Below are 18,161 nucleotides of genomic sequence, written 5' to 3'. Positions count from 1 at the left end.
TTGTTTCCATCCTCAGTTTGTTTACATGAAAACAAAGCCTTAATGCTGTTTTGGTGATGTGGGAAACATGCGGGTTGATCATCTTTGAGACCAGTCTTCATAACAAATCCAGCAAGATTCGGGTGAGCGGAGTTTTGATCTCCATCCAAAAATACCCTTCTAATACAACTACAGAAACGCTGATGTTCAACATGAAGTAAATTTATCAGTTCATCTACAAACCACGAGCCATGCATTCAGGAAATGTTGTGTTGTGTGTGGTTATTAACTGATCCTGGGGTGGAGATACTTCATATAAATGCAGCGGATCTCAAAGATAAGTTTTGGTAAGTTTGTTAAATAAAAATGTGGAGTCTCAGTTACCATATTTTCAATTAATTCGATTAAGGACACTGTGAAATGTTTTTAAATATGTACACTGTTGTCATTTATTCCCTTTTATCTCCTCAGCTATAAATTATGGAGAACGTCCCCTGTATTTGGCAAAGAGGCCTCTCTGCAGTCAACCACTCATTTCACCGGGTGGCCAGACAGAAGTGAAGTCTCAGTTTTAAACACCACCGAAGCCTTTAACTGTACAACGTGCACGGTTTAAATTCAGGGAATGCCATGTTGGGTGTGTTCAAATTTATATTTTTTTGTCCCTAAATCCTGCTACATCTTCAGGCGTCGAAGGAGGATTTTATGATTCTCACCGCCTGGAGGAAGAAGCTACTCCTTAGTCTGATGGTACGGCAGCGGATACTTCTGTATCATCTCCCAGAAGTACCTAAGTATAACTGTAGTTCAGCTGACACAATTATTTTTGGGTAATTTAATGTTGGTCAGATAAAACGTTAAGTTAATGCGTGTTGGCATTTCGAAAGCAAAATTAACTCAAACTGACATCCCTAATCGTAAGCTTGTCTTTTTCAAAGGTTTCATTACAGTAAAGTGATGTACTTTTCTGAACTAACTAGACTAGCTGGTCTATAATTTTCCTCAAACCACCCAATCATTATATCCACATTACTGATGAGTATTTATCAAAAATGACATTGTGTAAATATTAGCGAAAGCACCAAACAGAAACTCTACAATATTGTTGGAATATAAAGAGGCAATTTTTTTAAGTTTTTGTTTTGAATTTTCACCATATTGCACAGCCCTATCATGTATAGAAATCTAAAATTTTGATGCATCAAAAATTGTTTTATAATTTCATCATCATTTTGAATCATACTGTGACGTGTCTAAGTATTCTCACCCGTACCTTTGCATAATCATAAACATCTATCAGAATTTCCCGGCTTTTGGGAGTAAATTTGAGGGCGTGAATGACAATAAAATGCTATAGCTACTAGGGCTGGGCGATCAATCAAATTTCAATTTTCGATTTTGGCTTCCCTCGATTTTTAAAACAAGATGATCGAGATGAAACGATTATGTGCGGCATAATGAATTAAACAATGTTGCTCCCGTTTTGTCTTTCACTTTGTAAATCAAGTGCACGCTTTCCTCATTCCCTGCCAGTCCCACCAAAGTCCAAACTAGAGTTTCAGCACCGGTGGAAAACAGAGAGCCACAGCGCACTGCCTCTCTGGTTGTGCTGAGACTTTGTCCTCTCATTTTGTTTCCAGACAACGCGTGCAGCGAGACAGAGAGCACGAGCGACAACAAGTACGCGCGGGGAGAGCAAACGTGTATGTGCCGGTGATGGCCTCAGCGAGAGGGGCAGAGAGTATGACGTGAAAACAGCCAGCTGCTGTTTTAGGTGACAGAAGTTAGTCTCAAAGTTAGCAGGCTGAGTTAGCTTCCCACTGGAAACAGACCAGGCTCCTTTAAGGTGGACTGTTAAGGTGGACCAATGTTTCTCATTGTTTTGACACTCTCAGCTGCTTCTAAACAGATAATGGAGAAAAATGTCTGTCTGCTGAGTCTCTCCTGAGTTGGTCAAACAATCATTGATCCCAATTCAAAATGTATTTTGCTGTCATTGATACAGTAACTGTTATATATTGTTAAATTATATGAGTTGGGTTAGGTTTATTATAATGGGAATATGAACAAACTACAGTAAAGTGCAAGGCGTGTTACAGTCGTGGCTGCACCACAAAGCTTTCATTTTTCTTTTTTTTTCAGTTCACTTGTAGGCCTATTTAAAGTTAAAGATCATCCAGTGTTAAAAATAAACACCAGAGTTAATGTTCAATAATTGCATGATGTTCTGAAGAACAGTGAGCAATCATGTTAAATAATTGTTAAATAATCGTGATTTCAATATCAATCAAAATAAATCCTGATTAATCAAGTAGTCCTAATAGCTGCTATAGCAGCATTTCATTTACATTTATAAACCACAACAAGCTTCACAGTGACAACTACAGCCATCCATTTTTTATCAGAATCAGTCAGTGGAACAACCTGAGGTGCTTCTAAATCCTGAGGTTGCTTCACAGATCAAAGATCAGTGTGTGCGTGCGCGCGCGTGTGTAGTGTTTTGGATGCACAGCAGTACAAATCAGGATGAACATGGCAGACAACAGGTGGTGAGGGAGAATGCATCACCCGTGTATCTGACAGAGCATGCACCAGCTGCCTCTGTTTTCTCGTCCGGTTACTTGTATCACTGAGACACTCAGAACAATCATAAAAGGTTCATGACTCTTTTAAAGGAAGCGTGTGTGATCTTTTTGTTCATGCTTTGAGAAAACTTAGAAAGCGTCTCTGGAAAAACACGAGTACACACAAGTATACAAACATTATTTCAGCCGTACCAAATATGGAAATGTGCTTTTATGATACAGGTGGACAGAAACAGCACAGCTGCAGAAATACCAGTACTGGAGGTCACAGCGAAGAAAATGTAGAAATGACGTACTTTGTCGAAGAGGGGCTGGTAGAGCGCTGCGTACTTTCTCTCCAGTTCGTGTACTTCTTCGTAGAACTTTGCTTCAATGTGGGCACATTTGACCTGCAGGTTCTTGAGGGCGTTTACACGTCTCTTTACGACCTTTGGTAAACTGTGGGATGGCAGACATGAAAACAGATCAGCACAATCCTGCATTAACTCTTCGAGACCTGAGCAACCTGGTTAGATTTTTGCAAAGATGTGCGGAGAAGGCAATGAGCAACTTGAGACACAACCCAAAAATTAACAAGAAATTAGTAATAATTTATTTTTATTTTTTTTTAAATTACAAGAACACTACCTGAAAAAAGGCACAAAAAAAGAAAAAAGAAGACATGATCCAAAAAAGTGCTAAAAGTTGAAAAAAATTATCTTTTTCTGTAACATAATTTTAAAAATATAACAATTATGACTGTAGTTTTCTGTACATTTTTCCTTGTTTCCCTCTTTTAAAAAAAAAAATCAAGTCTTTTTCTTGTCTCCTTTGAGTAATTTCTTGCATTTTTTGGCACGTTTTTCACTACCTCTCTCCACCTGTTTTCTAAAGAAATTAAACTAAATTGTTCAGTTTTCAAACGGTTAAATTTTTTAAAAACGCTTGGAAATTGAGTCTGATACCTGGAAAGACATAGGTTTTGTTGTGCTTTGCTCAAAGGGTTACATCTTTCTTCACTTAAAAAAAAAAAAAAAAAAAACTTGGAAAATTAGTCTGAACGTAGCACAACAAAACCTATGTCTTTCCAGGTCTCAAAGGGTTAATTTTTTATTTTATTTTAAAAATTAGATTTTTTTTTCACAGCACATAGCTACAAATATTACACTTCTGGCCAATTATGCTAAAACGTACATTAACGTGAGCAATATGAAAAGTTTGTGCAGCTCTTTCTACACTCTGAAACCTAGAGATGTACTATTTTGTGATAATGTATTTTCTTTGCTTCCAGCCTTCTAAATATAAAAACACTGGATAAAAAGCGCTTAATGGGGAGCAAATGGGAGCAGAAGAGCACTCCGCCTCAGAAGTTAATCTGCTGAGAGCTTTAGAGCAGAGCAGCACTGTCCCCGGAGGATCTCCAGTAAGTAGGGGTGGCCTTCCAGGTACACACTGTAAACAAACTCAGACTACACCCAGAGTGGACTTTATTGAGATCGGCTGTATTCACCAGCAGAGTGAAGAAATGCTGTCTCACTTGGACACTGATTTATTGGTTTATGCTGGAGGGACTTGTGGCCTGGTTCCTACTGTAGATGATGCAGAAGGTTCCTCCAGATCAGAACATTTAAAAAATGTTGTTTGGGGCATTTCCTAAATTCTCTTTTAAATGATATACTGAATTTAAAACACTTCAGAGCTAACCCTTCTGTAGAGACACCAACAATCAACAATTACCACCTTAACCCTTAGGGCCGTTTAAATATTTCACACACTGGTATTGTGCTTTGCAAATCCAAGCTTTAACAAATATTAGACTTTGGTATTTTCTACTTTCATTGAGTTAATTTTTTAACCAACACCAGTCCTAATCATAAATATCAAATATTCATTAATTTTCAGAATTTTAACGCTTTAAATGCCAAGTTTCTGTCATGATGCCACTATGTTTTTAGATGAAAAAAAACCCCAATACACTACAGAATAAGTAGATTTTTTTTGTTATCACCGCCGAGGATATGTCAGTGATTAGCAGCAACACTTATTTAATGAATATGATTGGTGTTGATGCCATTTGTGTTGGCAGGCTCACATCCAGCTCTTAGTTTGAAAAAAAAGTTTGATATAGCTTCAGTGCTACACGAGTTTCAACCCTTTTGTTTTGTTGTATTTAAAATGAAATTATTTTTTGTTGTTGCCTCAGACAGCCTTGCTGGGAAGCTGGTTGAAGCCTTGAACATCAATACAGTTATTCTTGAGCTGTAATTTTGAGATGACAGGGGTCTCCAGGCTTTGAGAGCTGTAGTGAGGCAGCACGGAGTCGAGTTTCTCCGCAGTACGGTAAATTAAAACGCCTGCACTATCCTGGCAGGGGAGTGCGTGTTTGGTCCCGAGCGCTGGGATGTTGTAACTGGCGAGTTTGTTGGTGACTGCCAAACACTTGACAAGTTGATCAAAGGGCTGCTTGCTGATGGTTTTTGCTGAGAAAAGGAGCAGTGGGTGGCACAGCCCCGCAGCCAAGACACACGACTACGTTCACACAGCATCTCAGGGAGTACTATTACTGACTGTACCTCTGCACCCGCTCCGTGACTAAAACGTTAAAATTACCTCAGAACAACCAGTTCATCTGTTAACAGGATACACATACAATGCCTGTAAAAAGCATTCACCCCCTCATGGACTTTTCATGTCAAGTTTTAAAAGTTTTTAAATTGCATGAATTTTTCTTTTTTGACAGACAAATCCCACTAATCCAAATTAAGTACAACACAAACCATTCACTGAAGTAGTACTGGTTTTAATTTTTAATATGCTATGCATTTTTCATATACTGTCACATAGTCTGAGCTCTCACTGAAGAAGAACCATAGGCAGCTAGAAGTATAATTTCCGGGGCATGGTATATAGGGTTAATTGTAGAGGTTGACGGATTATCGGCCTGGCCATTACCGGAGCCGATATTTGGCATTTTGACGATTATCTGTATGGGTGTTTTATTTTAATATAGCAAATAAAATAAATTAATGAAACTGTGTGTCTATTACACTCAACAAACACCAGGGAAAGCAGATGGTGATGCACAGAAAGTGTCAGCATGGGAGGAACTTTAAATTTTCACTTGACGTTATTAAAAAAAAGTTGCTGGGAACTTGCTGTGCATGATGTTGAAAGTTTCAGTTTTGATAAAACACTTGCTAAAAGCAACTGAAGTTTCGTGTTGGAGTTTCTTATATTTCAATACAAATATTTTCATTGTTACTGTAAATGCATATCAGTTCTGAATATCAGTTATCAGTCTCTTTAGGTTAATTAATAGTAATTAATAATTGGTATGAGTATCAGCCCTGAAAAACCAGTATCTGTTAACCCTAGTTAACTGCATACCCCTTCTTAAAAGTTCACAACACAACAATAACCCACTCTGTCTTTCTAACAAGGAAAAACACCCTGGCTCACAATTATGTGACAAATAGTTAATTTCTAACACTGATAATGGTACATTCGCAAAAATACACCACCAAAAGGCATGCTGGGTATTGGCTACAGCTTGCTAGCTAGCCATTTGGAAGTTTGGAAGTTTATTGTATATGTTTTAAAATATCCATATCCAACATCCAATCCAGTTTTAACACAGAAAACCATCAGCGGATTCAAGGCCGTCAGCAGTGCCAGAGAAACAGTGAAGCCAAAGGGTCAGACACGACTTAGAGCATCTGCTCGAGGCGTTGCATGTGACAGGAAAAGCAAGCAGTGGACTGACATTATGAATGCTAACAATCCAACAATGCAAGGACACGGTCCCTCTGCACACAGTCAAGAACGATGGGCCCAGAGCAGTGATTAAAACACCGGATCTGACATATGTCTTACCAGGAGGGAAATACTTCATAACAGTGAATTAGTATTTAGTTTGTTTCTTACTTGTGCAATATACTAAAATAATTTGAGTATATAGATTTAAAGTGGCTTATTCTACTGTCAGGAGGACATCAAATTAAAACAACTTTAAAAGAAAAACATTTTAAAATCCATGCATGTGCTGATGGCTTTAATTATAGTGTTTATACAACAATGTTAAAATATTTTGTTTTGACGAGAAAGCAGTGTTTAAGTTTTTGGCCTATCTATTTTCAAGTTCTGTTTTTACCATGTTGCAGTTTGCACAATGAAGTTTTCTTGCTGTATTTTTCTTTTCTTTTCTTATTTTGTTTTCTATTTTTGTTTTGCTTCTAAATTTATCTTTTTAACCTGTTTTCACTGCTGAGTTAGTTGTACACCAAAAATATATCCTTCAAACTAAGGTTGCAATTCACAAGCACTTTCCGGAATCTATTATTGGTCAATTTAAGAATCAATTAATTATTTGAAAAAAACTTATTGTTATTTTGCTTATTTCATAGAGCACCAAATGTGTTTTTCCCTCAATCAAAGCACACAACAACATATTTTATATACTTAGACAGCATTGCATAGCGTGTTGATTTATCGAGTAAATTTCACTTGTTTGATTAAATTCTTAAGGACCGATTAATTATCATCCCCACCTCAAACACATATTATAGACCCTTCTGTCTGCTTGGAATCGCTTTTTCATTTTTCCCCATAATTAGATATTTCTTCAGGGAGTACAGTCAGTTACAGAGTGAGCTCTATGCTCACTCCGACAGCTTGACGGACCATCACAAAAGGTCAACTGTGACAAAGATGATCTTGAAAAGAAGATTTAACACAGAGGGTTACCTGGTGCTCATAGTCATGTTAACTCACAGAGAATGGCAAACAAAACGGTCTCTTCGGTCTATAGCTAAGGATTATGTTCTATGGGCTTTTAGGCAGAAAAAAATTTAAGAAGACAACTACTTTAAACAAAACCAGAAAATTACACAATTTTCACATTTTCCACACATTTTAACACAGGTGATAGTTTGGCTGGTTCCCCTCAACTTATACTGCTCAATTCCAGACTACTCATTTGGAAACGGTCTGAAATTCCCCACCTGCTGATGCCAAATGTCAGTTAAATTTGGCTGCTAAAAGGCCTGCAGACACCACAAACAGTGGCTGGTGTCTTTGAGACAATAAGTGTCTTATATACGAGCTTTCGTCGCCGCCTATTCTCTCCGGCTCCTTCTGCTTCCTTTTCGTCAACTGAGCCAATCAAAATGAAGCTAAACAATAGCTGCGTATAGTAAGCTCCTCTATACAAAGTGATGCCTGTGAAGCCGTGCCAGCTCCTCCTCTTGCCTCTCTGCTATTGAGATGATTGGTAATTGACCTAACGTGGGCTGAGACTTGACATTATCCTCATGTTAGCAGCTCGCAGAACCACAATAAAAACCTGACTAAAGCTTCTGCTCGGGCTCAGCCATTCAGTGGCGAGCTACTTTAATGTCTCCTCACCTCTGGATTCAGACAGTTTATCTTTTACTTTATTATTGCTGCAAAACATGAATATGACTGAACTTCACTTGAACTTGATTTGCATAAAAGCACTGCTACTCAACAAGGCCCATCCACCACACAGAAAAGAAATTACCATGTAAGCATGCGACTGGCTAAAGCAAAAACATCCACCTACCACCCTGGCGCAAGTAAATGATTACAACCTACAACTGATAGCCCGCAGCAACAGGGTTCAAGAGAGGGGTTAAAAAAAAAAAACATCTGCTGTGCAAGTAACTCAGAGTTTTAGACTCAAAACAAATCTATTATCTTGATTCTATGTTTTAGACTTTTTTGGCAGATTTAAACTGGAACTACTGCCTTACAGTTGTATGCCCGCGGGCACCAGTCAAGTTAAACTTAGTTTAAATCAATGTCTGTGAAACATGGATGCTTTACATTTTCCCCCGGCAGCACAGATCTATAACAATAAGCACAGTTTTAAGGAGTGCACCCAAAATTACTGTCATCTATTCAACTTAATGTCTCCCCTTCCTTTGACCTTTTGGGTAATAAAATGTCATCACCTAATTACATCCTCTTCAATATTTGAGTAAAATTTGGTCATTTTAGCACATGAATTCGTGGAGCTGTAGCCAAAAACATGTTTGAGGTCACAAGGACCTCCAAGTTGACGAGAAATTCCTTTTATTTGTTTTTAAGATATATTGACGAGATTGAGAAGGATGCAAGGGTGTCACAGAAATGAAAGACGAGGCCAGTTGACCTTTGACCTGTGATTATCAAAATCAGGTAAGTTCATCATTGAGTACAAGTTGACGTTTGTGCCAAATCTGAAGGAATTCCCCTGTCCGTTCTTAAGATATCGCGTTTTGTCATAATTTGCGTATGAATTTTTGAGTAATGGCTGAAAACATCTGACCACCAAAATCTGATCCATTTATTTGTGTTTCTTGACAGACGGGTGCTAGGTCACAGTGACCTTGACTTATGGCCACCAAAATGTAATAAGTTCATCCATGAGTCCAAAGGGTCATTTGTGACAGATCTGGAAAAACTCCCTCAAGGTGTTCTTGATATATCCTGCTGACATGAATGGGATGGACAGACGGACTGACAACAGGAAAACCTAATACTTGCCGGCGTAGTGGCGTCTTAAAAATGACTTAACGTTATGATGACTATTGTAAAATATATAATAATTTTTAACAGACTGTTGCCTAGAAGTTTCATATCAGATGTAGCTACTGCTATTAAAACCATCTTCCTTATAAACACTGAACATCTGTGATCCACGCTGCAGCTGATTCTGCTTTTGACAGCTGGAGAAGGGGACAAGCTGCGTAAATGTGTTCCAAGATTAAGTTAGCACCAAAAATAAGATTAGGTCTCACCTCTCCATGTACCCTGACGGCGAGCCGTTGAGGCCATCCAGCCTCTCCTGCAGTGCAGCCAGGATCTGTGGATTCTGCATCATCTGCACAGTCAGCTGACGAGCTAAGAACACAAACGCGTACATACAGTTATTATGTATGCACTATGAAGACAGTTAAATCAACTCAGGAGCACAAGAGGGTACTTTCGCTGATTTTTTGATGGGAACTGGAATGGGAGGTTTGATTAAATTAATGCTCAAATTCATTTTGGAGACAGGAACCACCAGCTGCACAAGAACACAAGTTTTATTTGTTCTCGTCAGTATTATAGCGTCATCCTTTCTGCAATATCTGCCATCCTGAGGTATATCGCACATCTCAGCACTGTGTGTGTTTACCAGAGTGTGTAAGTGAGGTGGAGCAGAGTACAAGAGCAGCTTCCTTTCAGAGCATCCATCTCTCAAAACACATTTAACACATTTGTTTCCTGCATATTGTGCATGTTGTGTGATTGCAAATAAATAACAGTAAACACTGACTGGCCTTGTTAATAGTGACCTGCACACTGTCAGTGGTGCATCGACACAAGAGGAGGAGGACAGCAATAAAGCATGCTCCTCCTTTGTGCAAACAGACAGGTGACAGATGGTACGATCCGAGTGGCCGCCACATTGCTTGCACCTATCAAAGCTCAGTCAGATCGCTGTTGGCAGGTGAGAAGATTAAAGAGATTGGAAGTCACTTTTCTCTGTTGGCACATCCTGGGCACTTTGCTTGTAATGTGTTACCAGCTAGAATAGATCAGCTGTCCAAGTCTCTGCATCCTGTCAAATAAATACACCTATGCTTGTCTGAACTCACACAACACAAGCTGTTGGCTGGATGCTTTGATACTTAATGCTTTTTTTTTGGGTGGATACATCAGTGGAGTGTCAGCTACCACCGGGGACATTTGATTTATTCAAGTGATAATAAAGAGCTCCCACTTTTTACACTTTTACTTAACCAATGGCACACAAGAATACAGGAGAATTTTTATGAAAACAGCACTGTGCCCTCTCCTCTGTCTGCCGTTTCACCTCTGTCACAGCAACAGTAGTTTGACTGACGTTTTCCCCCACTAGATTCGCCCTACTCTGCCTCTGATTGGCTAGTATTCCTTGCCTTCTTCAAAGAATGGCAAGTGGGGAAAAAAACAAACAACGCTGCTGGAGCAGCCTCGGGAGACCGATGGCAGGCCCATTAGCTTAGAAAGGTGGTAATGCTATGGCGGCCGCCAGCTACTGTATGTAATAGACCGACTACACATAACTATTTCATACAGCCCTACTTCAAAAATCCCGAATTATCCCTTTAAGCTGCTCTACACAAGCCAATGTCATTTTTACTTCCTGTTTTCTGCCTCACATCCATTTTCTTACATTAATTCCTGCACATGCACAGCATCAATGCTCATTAGCACTTGGTTTTATGGCTGTTACTGGTGTGTTTCAGGTCTGGTCAATGCAGAAATAGATAATAGCAACAGAGAGCAAAACACTTCCAAGGTTAAAGGTTAGATACCAGTAAACCCCCAGCTTACCATTTAACCAATGCATTTGCATGTACATTTGTATCTATGCATCCTTAAAAAATTAGGAGCAACACTGAAAAAACATCGTTTCACCTTTTGCTTTTAAGCAATTCACTTCCATGTATCTTCTGAGCTGAGATTTGTGGGTCCCTCTAAGGTGGTTACTGATGTTGTTACACAGCAGCCTTGATGTGTGAATGTGTTATATGTGAGCTTTCTTAACAAGAGTTTGCGCTGCGTGTTGCCAAGTTGTGTATTACTCATGCATTTATAATCTCCCGTCAGCTTCCAGACCTCATGTAAAGCTTTCCTGGGAGTGTGGTCGCTGTGACGGATCTGTCGCAGGCAGCCGGAATGAGTTTTCTTTAACAAGCTGCCTTTTAAAACACCGTCCAAACTTGTTATAAATAAAAGAGGCCAAACTGTCATCTATATCTGTCTACAATGAGGCGGGAGTAGGCTAATATATGAGGAACCGTCTGAATCATTTATTGAGCATCAAAGGATGCATAAACAGCATCTGAGATCCCAAAATAAAACAGATTACTGCCTCCCGGCTCAATTCAGAATTATGTCATGCAAATAACTCTCCTCGGTGTCAGTGCCAGGCAGAGGCACACAAAGTTCAGACTCTTCTGCAACTGGAGTGACATTTTCACACAGCTGATTGATTCAAAATTTGGTTTTCATCATCTTAACTCCGCATATTAAAAGTTATATTTTAAGACATACCATTTTTACATTCACTTACACCATCAAAAATCTGTATTGCAACATTTTTACTAACAGGCCTACCTTTGCTGTTTTCATCTTCTCCTGTCTCCTCCTCTTCCACTTCCTCCACGTCCTCCATATCTGCCGGGTCCATCTCAGCCTGGTCTTTGCTGCTCGGGGAGACACGGAGGGAGGGGAGGGAGACAGAAGGGAAGGTCAGCCAAAAACACAGACACTTCAGACTGTTTGAGTGCACAGAACTAACACCGGCCACCAACTACTTCTGGCATGTTTCGGGTGAGGCTGCCAGCTACTCTGGCCACCCTGCCAGCTGCTTTGACGGGTAAACCGAAATGAACTCTTTTCTGATTCCAAAAACATAATTGCTCAGTGACACTGAAGAATTAAGCCAGGAAACTTGTTTAGTTTGAAATAATCCACAAACAAGAACTTAGAGTTGGGGTTTTTTTGAGTTCCTGTGAAAACTTGGATGATTCACACACATCTCCGCCCAGAAGCACAGAAGATCTCTCTCTTAGCACAGTTTTAAGGTGGACACCTGAGATTATTTTCACCAAGTCAGTATCTGACCAAATGTCTCTTCTGCTCCTGAGTTATGGCGTTGAAAAAAAGTGTTTTTACAGAAAAATATGTCAAAATAAGATTGACCACTGACCTCTTGGATATAAAATGTCAGCACTTTATCGTTGTATTCTATTAGACATTTGTGGGAAATTTGTAGAAATTACAAGTTCTGGCCAAAAAAAGTTTTGTAAGGTCACAGTGACCTCTGACCACCTAAGTCCAATCACTTCTTTCCTGATTCCAAGTGGACGGCTGTACCAAATTTGAGGAAACTCCCTCAAAGCGTTTTTTGAGAGAACACATTAAAAAGGACTGGACTGACCTTGGCCTTCAAAATCTAATCAGTTCATCATTGAGTTCAGGTGAACGCTTGTGCAAAATTTGAAGAAGGGGATGATCACATCCTGGGACACATCAATGATTAGCAGCAAAATTGACTGTGACAGTGCACCTAGTGGAAATAGCATGTATTTTCAACATATGCCAAATATGGTAAAAATGGCATCATCAGGTGGAAAATAGTCAAATTAAAAATTCCATGGCAAAAGCCCAGAATGACAGAAATAATATTATGCATTTTTTTATGCTTTGATGGCTGTGGGATCAAAAATTGCAGTTTTAATGAGTTTCAGTGGTGCATTTTTTTGCATTTAACAGTATGAATGTATTACATAGTGAATTTTAGACTTACTGCATGAGCATGTAATATAGCCATAATTATAGAATAAAAAGAAGAATGAAAAAGTGCATGAAATGCACCAAACACTTCCTAAGGGTTTAGGGCACAATTGTTTATAACTGAGAAGGAGCTCAGCCATATTTCCTGCCCGGGCAGTGTACCATTCAGCTGTTTAAACCAGCAGTAATCAAAACTGAGGTTGCTTCTTTTTTACACGATGCTGCTCCAAGCTCTGAAACATGACACCTAGCTTTAAGATGCAGTGCAGGAGAGCTCAATACAACCCAGCTTCACCAGCATGGCCTCTCCTCCTCCTGTCAGTCTGCAGCACAAAATGAAAATCAATGGCCAGCAGGGGAGTGTTTGTGTGTTTGTGTGTTTGTGTGTGTGTGTGTGTGTAAGACTGCATCCAATCCTGTGTTGTGTGACAACCACTGGAGCGTCACTCCTGATGGAACGTATTAACATCCATCACTCAAATGTTGCAAGGTGTCTTTTACGTGTGCGTTTAGTGTGTATAACTGTCACGATGCAATCGGAGCTGGGGCGTGGCATTCCAAACAGCCCTGGCTTTGGTAAACAAGCGTTTCCATTAGGGCTCATCCAGGGAGCGCCTGCTGCACTGGCCCTTACGGCTTTAATCATGTTGTAGATCTGCCCTTGCCCAAATCAGTAATACCACAGCAGGTGTTTTCCCTCTAACTGTCAGCTTCAGGCGCCACGAGCATTCGGACAGGGAAGGTGGTGGAGAGGCCAAGTGTCTGACACAGAGGAGCACTGGTGGATTGTGTACTTACTTGTCGATGTCTGCCATCTTTGCCGAGTCTCAAGTGATGCTGAGGAGAGAGAAGAGAGAGTAATTAGTTTAGAAATACTGCGGGACACAAACTAATTAATTTTGACTAACATTTCACTGTCACCACATCTGGGTCAGACAGCATTTGCAAATCACTCCTGATGCTAATTTTAAGATGCTAAAAGTACTACAGGGGTGATGTTAAAGTTAGCAACACAATGATTGACAGTTAAAAAGGCCACAGAAGTTTTTTTGTATGAGTAGTTGAGAGCAACAACACTCAGCTGAGCCATTACATCAGCAAGCATTTCTCTGTCGTGCCTCTGTTTATGACCCTTTTTTCCCTCAGATTTGTGGTTAATTTTAGAGCCGTCCTGAGCTGATCCTAACAATTGGAATCAGGGTTGACTTTAAAATCTTAATTGATCAGTATTGGCTAACATAAAGCCCAACAGAATCCAAACTTCCTGTGTGTGAGTGTGTGTCCATTTGTATCATTACAGCATCAATCTGTGTCACCTCTCTAAATTCAGAGATTTGTGCAACTGTTAAACACTTTCCTTGAATAAATACATGCTGCTTCTACACCTGTATAAATGTTGCACTACCACTGTGAAGTTCTGGTACTATTCTTTAATGAAAATAATGTTTTCATGCATTGTGAACATACATAACTTTGAACATTTGAAGCTACTCAAACAGCCTAGGACTAGGACTAGGACTAGACTTCGGTCACCAAATGATTCCCAAAGAGACTTCAGTGCGATATGTGGTAATTAGGAGTGTAACAGTTCTAAAGCCAAATGAATGAACTAAACTGTGCCTCAAAAATCAATGTCTGAACCAAGATTTGGAGAATAATAACACCCCTAGCAGAGATCCACCATCTCTCTGCAACAGAGCGTATAGAAATACAAAGAAAAAGAGCACTAGAAGTCATCCCACTCTTGCAAAATACTGCTTTGTGAGCTCTACCCCCATCCAAGAAGAAACGCATAAAAAATGCATATCAATAGGAACCTATGCCGCAGTCAACAACACTAAACTGACAGCCTGCATCCAATAAAAGATCAAAGCAAAGCTCGACACTTTGTTTGCTAGCAGCTCTTGGTATATTTTCACATGAGCAACACAGAAACATTCTTCTAAATGTATATATGCTGCGCCTAAAAGACGCCTATAAAGTCTGTCACTACAAAAGAGTAAAAACGAAGTTTCTCCAGGACGCAGGCTGACTCAGTTCCCATGCAGAGGTCTCCCTTGGATTTTGGGGCTTATTAATAGTGTACCAAAACATTCTTCCATATTAGAAATAAGTGGTACTGTTTAAAATGATGCTTTGCTGTCATTGTACCATTCTACAAGAAAAGCCCTCCGAGACCAGTAATAACACGATGAGTTAACAAAACTTAAAACAAGCTTCCCGGTTTCAGTGGACAATGACCATTTTTATTAATCCTTTGTTTGGATAAGTTGGGTCACTTGCTTCAGAAAGAAGCCTCTTCTTGGTACAGACAGGATCAACACCAACTGTGACCATCCCACCCCTCACTTCTCCCAGAGCCTTCTTCCCTTTACAGAGATGGATTACCATGGCGTCCTTTTTAAAGGGACGGACAGGGGAGACCTGCACAGGCGATCGGTGCACATAAGATAGCGAGGCGATAGATCATGACCTGGAAGTGACAACAACAGTGTCAAAACTCACAATCGCTAGGGTGGTTGTAACTCAGAACCAGGGTCTTGTGTTGCTGGCTTGTGGATGACTGAGAAATGATTTTCAGATGCAATATGAGTGTATGAACAGAAGAGATCAAAAGTTACTGAAGAAATGTGTTAGATTGGGCGGCTTCCATCCCTGAAACATCATGTCATTACTAGTCAACGTCAAAACGTCAACACCCAGATGTATGATAACAGATGTTTGATAATGTTCGAAATGAACTTTCTGATTGACCAGCCAAGGGGACGGGCAGATGGGAAAAAAAATATAAGCATACTTCCTACCAGCCAGATAACGATAGCATGCAGCAAATCGGCGGCTAGTAAGTAAACTACTACAAGCGATTACTGTTACTCAATTTCAAACATGCATATTTTTACTGGCCAATGTGTCTGCAAATTGGGTTTAACATTAATATTTAATTATTTTGAGGTACATGGGGACAAAAATATTATGGTGTTTTTGCTGATAACAACTTGATTTGATTTTTTTTAATAGAATGTTTAGATCTTCCTATGTAGAGATAAATGGGATATCGTTATGATTTAAGCATCTAATAACTGAAATATTCTTCCATTTTAAACTACCTTTGTGGCCATTTGTGGATAGATACAAGAGATTTTTTTTTTTAATTATTATTATTATTACGTAACTGTTTTGGTACAAAGATTGTTTGGTGGACAGCCCTCCGAGATTTTCTCGCCAAACAGAAAATCTACTCACATTTGGTGTTTGGTGGATGTTAATTTGCGACCCTGTGTGATATGTTATGAACAGGCCTCTGTATAGTACGTACTGTAGCAATATAAATTATTTTGACTGCTCCTGTGTCACCTGTCTCTCGCATCCTATGGAGAAATGGAAATGACACCAGCACATCACAAGACTGTCAGTCTCTCCAAACTGGCCCAGCAACAGTACATTGACTAAGATAACACAATACTCTGTACACAAAAGGAAGCCGGGTAGCGGAACGCTTATACGATTGGTACTCACTGGACCAAATCACAATGCAAATCTCAGTGTCACGCGAAAGTGAACCTGTAACCTGGTTCACTTGTCATTAAGCCTATAGGATTTTTTCCACTGGATTTTAGATTATTGCAAAAAAAATAAGCTCTTGATGACGTTCTGTAGTCTAATTTAGCCACTCGTTGGCCTTTTTTAACACATCTAAAGGCTTCAAAACTCATGAGTGGAGTATTTACTGACATGTATTATGCTGCAAAACAAAATGTCAAAGTCTCTTTCACTTGTGTTAAAATGCTAACTTATTTCTGGGCTGTAGGACTCATACATAGGAAAGTCAAACCACTAAATATACATATTAACCATTACCAATTTGTAAAAACAACATCCTGCCAATTCCTATTTCCGTGTGCATTTAATACGTAATATTTTTAAATGTAACCCATTTCGTAGAATTATTCAAACCAATATGATCTTTTTACAGCCTCTTAATCTCAGTTTAATTTTGACTTGCAACTTTCCTGGCAATTCATGGCCAGGTACAAGTGACGAATATATTTTTGAAAAACCATCTCATTTCTACCATTATCACCCAACCCAGAATAACACATTAACCTAAAATATACATCAACATATATCTGACACCACCTGAGCTCATGCTCAGTCAAATATCACCATCAGCATATGTGACTTTCAGTTCAATAAGGTACAGACAATGCCAAAGGTTCTTAATCCTCCTCCACCTTCCATCCACCTGTCATCCCAGAAGTAAAAAAAACTCTTAATACATATTAGATAGCAACACTGTAACAGCAGCACAACTCTGAGTCCCAAAGTCCAGAACATCTGGACTCACACATGATCAGAAAATCAGCCATTGAGATTTCATAGAGGGCCAATTATTCAAACCAAGAGGTGGCCTTTAAGATTTTTTTTAAAAATAAGCAGGAAGGATATTCTTTCAGCAGCATATCATCACCATCTCTATATATATTAGCTGGCCTACATTCAGCTAAAACAGCAAGATTATTCAACTCCAGAGCTGATGTGACAGTTCGCCGAGCTCTGAACAAAGTCACGTGGCAGATCAAATTGTTTCTTCTTCCATAAGGGAATGACTGATGGAGAGAGCTGTCTGTGTGTTGACTGATTTGTGGCTTTAATCATGTCCCACTTCTCAACCCAAAGCTGCATTCTGTCATGTTTTTTACACATTAAAGCTTTCAGATTCTTGTCAAAAATGGTCCAAATGAACAAAGACACATGAAATATAGATGCACATATGCCTCATATCACAGTACAATATCTAAAGTAAGGTGACACCCTCCAGCCTGCCATCTTGTATCCTCTATTATGCCAAATTATTAATGGGGAAAGTACTGTAGAAAGCTTTTAGCAGCAGCAAACATTTTTCAAATATACTGTCGCTGCGCAAAATGTGATGTCAAGGTGTTTCGAGTTGGGGTCAATACTTGCTTCTTAATGGATCAAAATTATTGCAGGTAAACATATGGGCAAACTGCTCAGCTGGGAGACAAGTCCAGCATTTTTAATCAATTTGAATAATGTCTGGAAGGAGTTTTGTGTGTGTTAATGTCATGTGTGCCACTTTGGAAGTTCTGGGGAAACCTGTTCATGTTTAAATATGTCTATGCAACATTCTGGCATCTTAACCCCTTGAAAACTGAGCAAATTGTCTTCATTTCTTGCAAAAACGTGGGAAGAAGGCACTGAACAATGAAAGAACAAATGACCCAAAAAATACAGACATTACCAAAAAAAAGTAGAAAAAAAATG

General features: G+C 39.3%; 1 protein-coding gene across 3 annotated transcripts in view; it reads right to left on the bottom strand.

The window, feature by feature from the left end:
• nap1l1 (nucleosome assembly protein 1-like 1) overlaps positions 1 to 18,161 on the bottom strand; it is a 35,687-nt gene that overhangs the window by 15,129 nt on the left and 2,397 nt on the right. For all 3 annotated transcript variants that reach the window (XM_042511091.1, XM_042511089.1, XM_042511090.1), the window contains exons 2-5: positions 13,674 to 13,712; positions 11,694 to 11,782; positions 9,344 to 9,446; positions 2,861 to 3,002 (exon numbers count right to left, since the gene is read on the bottom strand). In XM_042511091.1, coding sequence (XP_042367025.1) covers positions 2,861 to 3,002; positions 9,344 to 9,446; positions 11,694 to 11,782; positions 13,674 to 13,690 — 351 coding nt within the window. In that variant the 5' untranslated portion in view covers positions 13,691 to 13,712. The remainder of the gene's footprint in view (positions 1 to 2,860; positions 3,003 to 9,343; positions 9,447 to 11,693; positions 11,783 to 13,673; positions 13,713 to 18,161) is intronic.

The sequence above is a fragment of the Plectropomus leopardus genome, chromosome 22, assembly GCF_008729295.1.
Source record: "Plectropomus leopardus isolate mb chromosome 22, YSFRI_Pleo_2.0, whole genome shotgun sequence".
Lineage (NCBI taxonomy): Eukaryota > Metazoa > Chordata > Actinopteri > Perciformes > Serranidae > Plectropomus > Plectropomus leopardus.
Note: the sequence above shows the minus strand (reverse complement) of the source record. Positions and strands in the feature narration are given on the sequence as shown.